We start from the raw sequence: 11878 nt of genomic DNA on the forward strand, positions 1-11878 counted from the left end.
ATATATATATATATATATATATATAGGTGAGATGAAGCGTTTTGATTGGACTCCTCAGAAACTTGAGAGGCATCTGATGAAAACATTTGAAGATCCTTCCACATGGGAGGTGACCTTCACGCCCATGGAGATCCCAACTTTCCTCCTCAGAGTCAGCCTTAGATAGCCAATCACATGATTCAGACTCTACAACAAGTTACAGATTACAAGTTACTGATAAGAAATTATCAGTGTAATGACGTTTGTGGAATTTTGCTTGAGTTGATCTAACTTCAGCATCTTTTCAGGTCATTGACTTTTACTTGTTTTATACTTGTATATATATTGGCATCAAAAACTCTTACAATTTTACTATCAGTCATTTTGAATTCGCTTTTCGAATAATATGCAGTTATAATGTCATAAATCCTTAGAACGATTTTTCCAGGTGCTGACAGGTGTGACCAATACTGTACAAAAAATTGGTCCCTCCTCTCCTTACTGTTCTGTGTCAACACAGCCTGTAGATCAGCCAGAAAGTCTCAGAACAGTCACCTGATATTTGTTGTCACGCGACTTCTGGTTGCTGCAGAGATGGTTTTGGCCATCTGTTTTTACACAATCTGGTGCAAACAGTATATTTTTGTCAATTTTTTAAATGAGCCAAGTGGAATAAAGTGAATTTGATTCACAATTTTAAGCTTAGATTTGGTTAATTTTGCCAACGCAACACCGCATCGCACATGGGTAGTTACAAAAATCTGACAATTTCTTCTGAGTTTACTGTTTCTGGCTGTGATAAATGGTATAATTATGGCAGTGCCTTTCAAACATACTAGCAGGCTTTAGGATTTACAGATACATACAATCTTCAGAAGTTTTACATCCTTACTTTGCAAAATGAACTGCACTGGGCCTAACAGTATGCCTTGAGGAACTCCAAAAATATCTTCAGTTAACATTAAATTATACATTTAGAAGAAGTGAAACAAAATATCATGTTATAATGTGTAATCTTTTACTTAAGGATTTAGTTTCTTCCTTTTGGAATCATTACATTCACATCATGGACTTGATGCTACATGGTTTTTGGCAGCGCAGTGCTTCATTACGGTTGTGCCAATAAAGCAAATGTGACTTTTAGAGGCAGACAGACAGAATTAGACAAGCAGAGAGAGTCAGAGGGGGAGAGGGCCTGTAGCAGATGGTGTGTTCAATGAGGTTGAAGTATTATGGGATTAATTACTGTGATGTTTTTAAGACAACTAATTAGCAGTGAGGAGGGGGTGGAGAGGACAGGAAGAGGGGAGGAGCCAGGCCGTCGGCTAGCAGGGGATCTGGCAGTCAGGCAGCGATGAGCATCATTGACCGTTTGTCTGCTTTTACAGATGTTAGCAATCACTCTGTCCTCATTTCTTCTTTTTTGTATGAAGCTGTCATTTCCCCTCTATGTATTCATTGTAATGGTGTTTGGCCTGCTTCGTCTCTCAGGAACAGACGCCAGTCATCGAGCCCCCGTCCACGGCGGATGTCCCGGCTCACGAGCAGCCAACCAGATCGCTGTCTGAAAACTCTTTACGCAGGTGCAGCAACACACACAACAGACAGCTTTCTTTCTCTCATGTACACACTCGCAGTGACAACACACCTGAGTGCATCTTTTTGCAATATGGCCAACACAGCGTGACACCAGGAAGACAGCCCCCGCTCACAATATGGTCCCGTGTTGTAACCTCTTTTTGTAACACCTGGTAGCAAAGCAGAGTCATCATTAAAGCGGATTGCAGCATATGTCGCCCCAGAATAAGAAACACCTCACTGTGCCGGAAGCTTAAACACAGTAAACACATTAAGAGTCATACAATGATTCTTTTTCTGTGTGAGCGCTAGTGTTGAATAAGACACTTTTAGATACGACATCATGTTTATGTTGCATTCACTGCCTGTAATCTGCCTGTAATCTCTCCCTCAGAGCCACCAGAGGCCCTCTCTGTCTGCAGGACTTCAACCTGATAGCAGTTCTTGGCAGAGGTCACTTTGGGAAGGTGCTCAAAGCTCATTTTTCATGTTAGGACAGACAAAATCCTAATACAGTGGTCCCTCGTCTCCCATGGGGGTTACATTCCAGACCCCTCCTCGTTATATTCGCAAAGTAGCGACCATATTTATTTTATTATTTATATATATTTTAAAGCTTCATAAACACACCCCACACTCTTAAACCTAGTTTTAACAACAGATAAAATTCTGTATGCGTACTCACCAGTGAATATGCTACAACTTAACTCCTTGACACCTATTGTTGTGATTTCACATCGTACCACTTTCATTCAGACTGCAGCTGAGACAGCGTATCCATTCCCCAATGCCGGTTTATGCATATTCAATACGTACCTCGGAACCTTTTACAAGCACTGGTTTCTGGTAGGACCTGTCGGAGTGGAACCTAATTATCATATATCTGTTATTATTATACATCTATTTATCTATGTTCTATGTGTAATAGATAAGTTGACAATCTCCACTTATTTTAGCATCAGCTGGAAAGCAAAAAGACACAAAAAAAGTTTTTTTTTTTAAATTCTAAACACATTCAGGCATCAAGGGGTTAAATGATGAAGATGATGATGAATTAGCTGTGCAGCACTGATGACCATGAGATGAATGTACTGCACAGTAAGACTGTACAAAACGAGACGCTGAATTCATGAGCCAATCAACGCCCAGCGCTGTACTATGCATTTTATTTCCATTTAATATTCTTTTAATGTGTTTTATTCTGATTTTTTTTATTGTTTTACATTTTTAGGCCGGAAAATGCTTATTTTACCGTAAAAATAATGTAAATAATATATAAAAATACCTATGTACTTCAAAATTCTGCAAAAAATCCGCAATACCAAATACAATTTAAAAATCCGTGATACAGTAAGACTGCAAAAAGTGAACCGTGATTTGTGGAGGGACCACTGGACAGACTGATTCATTGTAGGTCGAAATTACAATCCATTAAACGTTCCCTTATATTACTTTCCATTAGCATTTTATTATTCAAATCCCTGAAGTGAGCTTTTGTGGGACTGTTCAGGTGCTGCTGTCAGAGTACAAAAGGACCGGCAGCCTTTACGCCATCAAGGCCCTGAAGAAAGGAGACATTGTCGCTCGGGATGAAGTGGAAAGGTAACCGTGCTTCACGACGCAGGCCCCCGCTGACCATAACCAGATCTCTGCTGCACGACAACAGCTCATTCACCTCATAATTACACCTCGTACAATGACCGTCTCATACGCACCCCCTCCTCTGTCTGTCTCCAGTCTGATGTGTGAGAAGCGGATCTTTGAGACCGTCAACGGCTCCCACCACCCCTTCCTGGTCAACCTGTTTGCATGTTTCCAGACGCCAGAACATGTGTGTTTTGTCATGGAGTACACGGCGGGAGGAGACCTCATGATGCACATACATGCCGACGTCTTTGCTGAGCCTCGTGCTGTGTGAGTGTCAAAGAGAAGAAACGTGACGCGTGTTCGAAGCTCCGTGTTGTCTGTGTCTTTACACCCTCTGATGCTGGTGATCAATGACGTAGCAGCCTGTCCGTTCAACTCCGTTTTTCCGTCTGTTGTCTGTCCTTTAGGTTCTACTCTGCCTGTGTGGTTTTGGGTCTGCAGTTCCTTCATGACCATAAAATCGTGTATCGGTGAGCACTTGGATCATATCTGTCTTTGACTCCCACAAATGATATGGGTCAATATGTGATTGAGGGACTTTTGGAGTCCATGCGATATATCTTGCATACATTCTTGTTCAAAGTTATGTTCATAATGATCATATCTTTACAAATTCCTTAATTATTTATTATGGAAACAATCACTTATTAATAAAAAATGACTGGATATCACTAAAATGTCAACTCAGTAACCATCCAAATTTAATAACCACCTTCTAGTTAGCTAAACATTAATAAAATGAGCTCATTCAAAAATTGTTTTGTCATTTTGTGTCTCGTTTTTGTCATTTTGTGTCTCATTTTTGTCATTTTGTCTTGTTTTTGTCGTTTTGTGTCTTGTTTTTGTTGTTTCGTGTCTCGGTTTTGTCTTTTTGCGTCTACTAAAAAACTAAATAACCGTCTAAATTTAATAACAACCACCTTCTAATTAGCTAAACAATAATAAAATGAGCTTATTTAAAAATTGTTTTGATTGTGTTCTTTTTATTAAGTTGAGATAATCATGACAGATATTATATATCAAATTTTAATTGGAAAATAACAAATTGTATCTGTGTCCCAGAAATCACTTTCAACTAAGTTCCCATTACAAAAACACCTCTCAAGGAAATGTGTTAATTCCAGATCACATGACCTGCTCCACATGATGTCATTTCCTCCTGAAGAAAAGACTGGCCAGACTCCAAGGCTTTCTGACTTATTTAATATAAAGTAGTGTGGATTTATGGCATGTCAACAGGTTTACTACAATATCTTTATAAATAACTTTCAATTTCAGTTTTACTCAGTTGTATATATCATATTTAGAAGAATCTTTTTGTAAAAATGTCATGTGGTGTTTGGTTATAGGTTGATTTTAGGCCTGAAAACAGTAGAAATGTCAACTATGATTCAGAAAATCCCGCAATTACATATTGACCCATATGAGAAAGAGGCATACATGCTGTCTTTTCTGTCACTATAAGACATGAGTCTTTTTCCTTTTCTTCACCAGGGATCTTAAATTGGACAACCTGCTGCTTGACACGGAGGGTTTTGTGAAAATAGCAGATTTTGGGCTATGTAAAGAAGGTGAGTGTTCATCATTTATTTATCCAGTGGCCCTCTACAACACCATTTAAGAGAATATTCCCTAAGTTAAGAAATAAAAATCTGATTTTCTTACTTTCTCAAGCAGCAAAGTGCCTCTCTACTCACACTTGAATCAAACCCACTCTCACTGTTCTTCACTTGTTATTTTTTCTTCCTAAGGCATGGGTTATGGAGACAGAACCAGCACATTCTGTGGGACTCCTGAGTTTTTGGCTCCAGAGGTGCTGACGGATACGTCGTACACCAGAGCAGTGGACTGGTGGGGGCTTGGAGTGCTCATCTACGAGATGCTAGTCGGAGAGGTGAGAATAAAGACTTATTTTTAGGGCCTTTGCTACACATCGTACCCTTTTTCCCCCTCTGCCCTTGTTTCCTGTCTCGTTCTTGGCTGCTAAATAAAGGTCAAATGACATTGGCTACTACACTTTGTCGGTGGGAGTTTGATGAAAAGATCGATACCACTTTCATGTCTGTGTACTAAATATAAAACTACAGCCGGTAGCCAGTTCCCAGAGATCATTTTTCTACTGAAAAGATGTTTAAATCTGTTGGTTGAATGTTCACATTTAGACCATATTTCATAAGGATTTGCAAAAGTGGAAATTTTTGGCCTTGAATGTGCAAATTTTTTGTACAATAATTTGGAGTGTGGCCAGCAACAGCTAAAAACAGAGCAAGAGGAGGAATAAAACAGTGATCCAAGCAGGAACTGTAACCTCAGATAGATAGATAGATAGATAGATAGATAGATAGATAGATAGATAGATAGATAGATAGATAGATAGATAGATAGATAGATAGATAGATAGATAGATAGATAGATAGATAGATAATAGATAGATAGATAGATAGATAGATAGATAGATAGATAGATAGATAGATAGATAATAGATAGATAGATAGATAGATAGATAGATAGATAGATAGATAGATAGATAGATAGATAGATAGATAGATAGATATCTTGGGGAAGTTCAAGTTCATTCATTTGAATAAAGTATCGAATAGAAGATTTTTATTCTCAGTTTCTCTATATATCACACATACAGAGGAACTGAAAAGACCTTTGCATTACCGTCATACATTTAAAAAAGGATCATAATACAGTATAAATAAAACAAAGTAAGATAAATGTAATAGTGACAGCTTATTGAGATGATGGTAATGTATTTGTTGTTGTTTCTGATGTTTTTGGGATTGTTTTGTGTCTGCCTGTAGTCATTTTATGTCACTTTGTGGTCATTTTGCATCTCTTTTTGGTTGTTTTGTGTCCGTTTGCTGTATCACCCAGTTTCCAGCTAGAAAATGAATGTTAACATCCTGATTAGTGACGCTGAGTTAGGGAATACCAGCACTTCTAAAGCTCATTCATTAACATGTTACTGGCTGCTAGCTGTAGCTTCACATTTACTGGACAGCTAAGTCAGTGGTGCTGATCTTCTTCCCAAACTCCCTCCAAGAAAATGAGTAAATGTGCATCCCAAAATGTCAGGAAATGAAGTATTGATCTTGGAGATTTAACCCTCCTGTTGTCCTCATTTATGGCACCAAAAAATATTGTTCTCTGTCTGAAAAAAATCCAAAAATTCAGCAAAAAATTCACCCAATTTATGAAAATTTGCAAAATCTTTAGGAAGAAAATTCCTTAAAAGTTTCCCTTAAAAGTTTTTTTTTTTTTAATCCCCAAATTTGGCAAGAAATAAAAATTGTAAAAAATTTAAAAATAGTAAATATTTTCAGAAAATGAATAAAAATCCTCCAAAAAGTCCTAAAAATATCTAAAGTGATTCCATATATATCAGTAAAACTTCTAATATTTTCTTTAAGAACATTCACATAAAAATCAACCAAAATCCAGCAAAATTCACATTTCATTAACATTTCTTTTTTTTCCACCAAAAAATTTCCCAAAAATGTTGAAAATGTGGAAGTTTTCACTGTGAAAATATAATATTTTTTCCTACATTTTCAAACTTTAAAACAGGTCAACTTGACCCACAGGACGACACGAGGGTTAAAAGACTTCAGACGCTTCTTATACAACTTATTCATTATGAGGCAGATTTCACTGATGTATAATATGAGATTCAATGTGTCCGTTTGTTTCAGTCTCCGTTTCCAGGTGATGATGAAGAGGAGGTTTTTGACAGCATAGTGAACGATGAAGTCCGCTACCCTCGATTCCTCTCCACCGAGGCCATCGGCATCATGAGACGGGTCAGGCTGGTTTCTGTCCTGATTATCCTTTATGTTTTCTTTGTCCTGTCTTTCAATTTATTCGGTATTAAGCTGGAAATTTAAGCCTTACATGCAGTGGTGGAAAAAAGCTTTCGGACACCCCATACAGTCATGGACAAAACTATTGGCATCCCTGGAATTTTTCCAGAAAATACACCAATCAACTTTTATACATTCTACCTGGCTTCAGGTGTGAATTCTATATTGCCAGCACCTGTTACTTGCCACAGGTGACCTTAAACAAGCATCACATGCTTGAAATAAAATGATTTACCCACAGATTTAAAAGGGTGCCAACCATTTTGTCCGGCCCATTTTTTTGAGTCTTGTGTAAAATTATGTCAATTGTGGCTTTTTTCTTCAGTTTTTTGTGTTTTTCCAATGCTCATCAAGGAAATAAACACCAAAAACATTTGTAATTGCAACAATTTCTGGGAGAAATGGTGTATTTTGTGGAAGAATTCCAGGGGTGCCAGTACTTTTGTCCATGACTGTACATTTGTAAAATATTGCATTAAGAAACACTCTTCGGTCTTCTACAATCACAGCCATAACACTAAACAAATCCTTAAAAAAAAGCCATTAAAAACTAAAAAATGATTGGTTCCATAAAAATAAGACATTTTGAGTATTGGGTCATTTTGGTAGAATTTAGTTTTGTTAGTTTTTCTTGTAAACAATAAACAAAAAAAAAAATCTCATTTGTATTTGGTTGTGTCTGTCTAATGCAGCCGCACCTTTTGAAACACAAAAAAGATTTTTCCACAAATGTTTCATGATAATATTTGAGATTGTGCAAAATTTATTCATGTTTAGCTACGTATCTGTGAGGCAAAGAAAGCATTAATGTTTGTTTTTGTTTCATGGTTCCCAGTTGTTGAGAAGAAACCCTGAACGACGTCTCGGCTCTGGAGAAAAAGACGCTGAAGATGTCAAAAAACAACCTTTCTTCAGAGTGAGTGTTGAGTTTTTGTTAACCCTCGTGTCCAAATTGACCCATTTTAAAGTTTGAAAATGTGGGGGAAAAATATATTTTCACAGTGAAACTTCTGATGTCCACATTTTCAACATTTTTGGGAAAACTTTGAACATTTTTTGGTGGAAAAATAGAAATGTTAAAAATGTTACTTAAGAACATTCACATAAAAATCAACCAAAATCCAGCGACTTTCGTTGGATTTTGGTTGATTTCTATGTGAATGTTCTTAAAGAAAATATTAGAAGTTTTTCTGATATATATGTAATCACTTTAGATATTTTTAAGTTTTTTGGAAGATTTTTACTCATTTTTTGAAAATATTTACAAGAATTTTCTTGCCAAATTTGGGGGATTTTTTTTTTTTTTTTTAAATAAAACTTATAGGGAAACTTTTAGGGAATTATTGGAATTTTCTTCCTGAATGTTTTCCAAATTTTCAGAAATTTGGGGAATTTTTTTGCAGAATTTTGGGAAACAATATTTTTTGGTGCCCGTAAATGAGGACAACAGGAGGGTTAAACGTTAATGACAGAGAAACATAATTTCACGACTGACTACATGTAAATATCGTTTAGAATACCGACTGGGAGGCACTTCTTCAGAGAAAAGTCCCGCCGCCGTTCGTCCCGACGATCGGAGGAAAAGAAGACGTCAGCAACTTCGACGCCGAGTTCACCACCGAGGCTCCCACCCTGACGCCTCCCCGCGAGCGCCGCACCCTCTCCCGTAAGGAGCAGGACTACTTCAAGGATTTTGACTACGTCTCCGACCTCTGCTAGGGTCTGGGGTCGGGGGGTCACAGGGTTTTTAGCTGCCCACTGCCAGCCACAGAGAAGCTGAACTTGACGGAGACGGGAGGATCATTCACTCAGACTCTGTCCTCTCTTTCTGTGTTCATGATGGGATGGTGTAGCGGCTGCTCTGAGCGTGTGCGAATCAGTGGAATCTGATCGCGTGTCGCAAACATATGCGGTGTCACAGATCTGCTGACCCACAGACTTTGTGGAGCGGCTTCTAAATCGTGATGATAACGGAAGATAATCCAGATTATGTAACAGATGGAAGATGAGATGATGGATCCTGCTGTTTGTTTGAAACGCTCAGAGCCTCAAAATCACGGAGGCGAAGGGTGAAAAGTGATTAACCTGACAGGAAGCAGTTTGCCTCTTTCCCTCCTCGTATTTGCTCCACTCTGTCGTCCCTTTATCTCTGCTGTGTGTCGCTGCTAAGTGTGTGTTTTAGCCGTGTACAGTGTCCCAGCCTCCGTCATGAATGTATCCATGTCAGCTGCAACCATCTGTGCATCACCACTTGGGGGAGCCAGAGGAAAGAGAAAATTCTGTTCATGTTTGATCAACGCTGCCCCCTGCTGATTACGCCAAAGAAAGGCAAGTAAAAGATTTAAACAGGAGGGCAGGGGGTCGGCTGCTGTTTGTGTCTCTGTTCAATCAAAGGACGCGTCTTTGTCGTCTTTTCCTTCCACATTTCTTTGTTACACCACAGATTTTTCACTGCAGTCATTTTTCAGTGACAGAATGCTTTTACAATTTTGTGATTTACTGTCCTTTTACCCCCATCTGTGTTTCCTCCTCAGTTATTTGCTGGTGAAATGTGTTGGAACTGTGACTCAGTAAAGATGTGAACTCAACTTTGAGGCATCGATCATTTGTTGTTAGGGGTTGCTTTTTTTCTTAAATACACAAATTGTTTGGGCACACAGCCTTCAACCAGTCCTCCTTATGATGAAAAGGGGAAGTATACAGGTACAACATTTTGAGCTTCTTTGCTGAGCAGCAACTTAATGTAACTTCTCAGTCCTCTTAACATTGTGTTTACCTACTGATTGCATCTAAAAATGGGCAAACCCTCTTCATGTGACACCATCAGTAGGTTTCCTGAAGCTCAGTGTGATGAACCCAACCATTGGTAAGTGTCTGACTCCTCTTAGTTTCTTGCTTTTCCAAAAATCAGCAAAGAGGTGGAGTGTGAGTGGAGCTGAGGTGTACAATGGACCCACCTGTCACTCAAAGCAGCAGCAATAATTATGTAGAACTTAAATGACTTTAATACAATGCAACCAGGGGAGTTATATTTAAATTCACCCCTGTACACTTGTCATGAACAAGGAGTTTAATTTCAGTTTCAACTTCAGTTTTGTCATTCAGCAATGTACGTAGTACACAGTTAAAGGAAATGACGTTTCTCACATCCATTCACAGTGTGGAAATAAAAGTAATGCTATAAAAAGGTAAGAATAAATATAAGGTAAAAATAAATATGATGAATTAAAAACGACTAAATTAAATTTTAAAAAAACAAGTATACATCAGATACAATCATACTGGCTACAGGGGTGAAAATGAGTGAGATGAAATTACTTTTTATATTGTATTTATATAGCACCAAATACAGGTCAGATTGTCTCAAGACGCTTTACAGAACCCTGAACCCCCAGAGCAGCCCTAAGGGGTTCAGTGGCAAAGAAAACTCTCTTAACAGGGAAGAAATTTTGAGCAGAAGCCGGCTCTTTATGGGGGGGGACCCATCTGCTGCTGGAAGGAGGGTTGAGAGGGACAGAAGAGGTAGAGGAGGCCGGGGACAAGGAACATATAACACACAGTTGGATACATGCATGATAAGACAGATGATACATACAAAATACAAGCCAACATGTGAACTGATTCATAGTTTACTGCTATAATGTACAGCTCTGGCATTAAATATACTACATATATAGCTGGTAGTAAAATTCAAACAGTAAGCAGATGAGCATATCAGGTATAGTGAGGGCAATGCAGAGTAGACTGGTGGAAATGGGCAGCTGGAAGCACGACCCTAATAAGGATTAAGTGTTGTATAGAGAATGGATAGATGGATAATGCTGTTGTTCATTCTAAAAGATCTAAAAAGCAAATTCACATTCCCACTGTCTTCCACTGTACTTGGTATTTCGTGATAATCAGCCATAAAGTTTTTTTTTTATAAATATAAAATGCAAAAGTGCCTTAAACCTGCATTCTTTCTCACATCCAGCAGGGGGCCAATTCTGTGGTTGCAAAAGGTGCCCGATTGCATAGAAATCTGGAGAATTAATCTACTTTTCACTTGATTTATCACCTCAGCCTAATCAGTTTATAGTTTCAATTACTGGTTTGAAGTCTCCTTAAAAACAGCATTATGCTCATTTAGTAAATTATGGTCCCATTAAGAATAAAATAGATGATAAAGCAGGATATGTTTTAGGGCAGGACTTCCTTGTTACTGACCACTCACTACCTTGCATTGTGCTTGAGCTCCCAGTCAGATCCATCCATCACCAGTCACATCCAGTTTTAAAAGACTAAAATGACTACAGCAAAATTTCAAACTCAGGCCTTCAAAACAGGAGTCACACTAACTGAGGACCTCACAGTGGCAGAAAAGCTGCAGTTCCAAGCACTAATTATGTTATTCATTAATCTGAGGCACACCCAAACCAACACTGAAAGCAACTAGCTGCCTTTTATACCCTCTCTACTACATGTCATTAGCTGGAAGAGCCTGCTTTAGGGGGGGCAACACCATATGAAGCCCAGTTTACAAAGGTTTGCTCTAAGAACTCACTCGCTTGCCCTCATGCCCCGCTGAGGAGAAAACCCAAGAAGAGGTGAGAGCCATTATTTTGATTAGATGAGCATGTAATGATGCAAAAATGTTGTTTAAGCTGCAGGAAAATAATTGATTTAACCTTACAACACAACGTCCTAGGTAGAAATACAAACTGCACTAATTGGGGTTTTCTTTTCTACACAGGCAGGTCGACCAGGACTCCTCTGCTTCATCAGTCACACGCTACAGCAGGGGTGTCAAAAATGCGGCCTGCGGG

At 38.5% G+C, this 11878-nt stretch overlaps 1 protein-coding gene across 4 annotated transcripts in view; it reads left to right on the top strand.

The window, feature by feature from the left end:
• pkn1b (protein kinase N1b) overlaps nt 1–9661 on the top strand; it is a 51613-nt gene extending 41952 nt beyond the window's left edge. For all 4 annotated transcript variants that reach the window (XM_055005364.1, XM_055005365.1, XM_055005363.1 and 1 more), the window contains 10 exons: nt 1471–1562; nt 1952–2024; nt 3068–3159; nt 3295–3471; nt 3612–3674; nt 4699–4775; nt 4956–5098; nt 6906–7013; nt 7909–7989; nt 8589–9661. In XM_055005364.1, the coding sequence (XP_054861339.1) occupies nt 1471–1562; nt 1952–2024; nt 3068–3159; nt 3295–3471; nt 3612–3674; nt 4699–4775; nt 4956–5098; nt 6906–7013; nt 7909–7989; nt 8589–8792 (1110 nt within the window). In that variant the 3' untranslated portion in view covers nt 8793–9661. The remainder of the gene's footprint in view (nt 1–1470; nt 1563–1951; nt 2025–3067; nt 3160–3294; nt 3472–3611; nt 3675–4698; nt 4776–4955; nt 5099–6905; nt 7014–7908; nt 7990–8588) is intronic.
• The last annotated feature ends 2217 nt before the right edge of the window (nt 9662–11878 follow it).

This window comes from Amphiprion ocellaris, chromosome 19 (assembly GCF_022539595.1).
Source record: "Amphiprion ocellaris isolate individual 3 ecotype Okinawa chromosome 19, ASM2253959v1, whole genome shotgun sequence".
Lineage (NCBI taxonomy): Eukaryota > Metazoa > Chordata > Actinopteri > Pomacentridae > Amphiprion > Amphiprion ocellaris.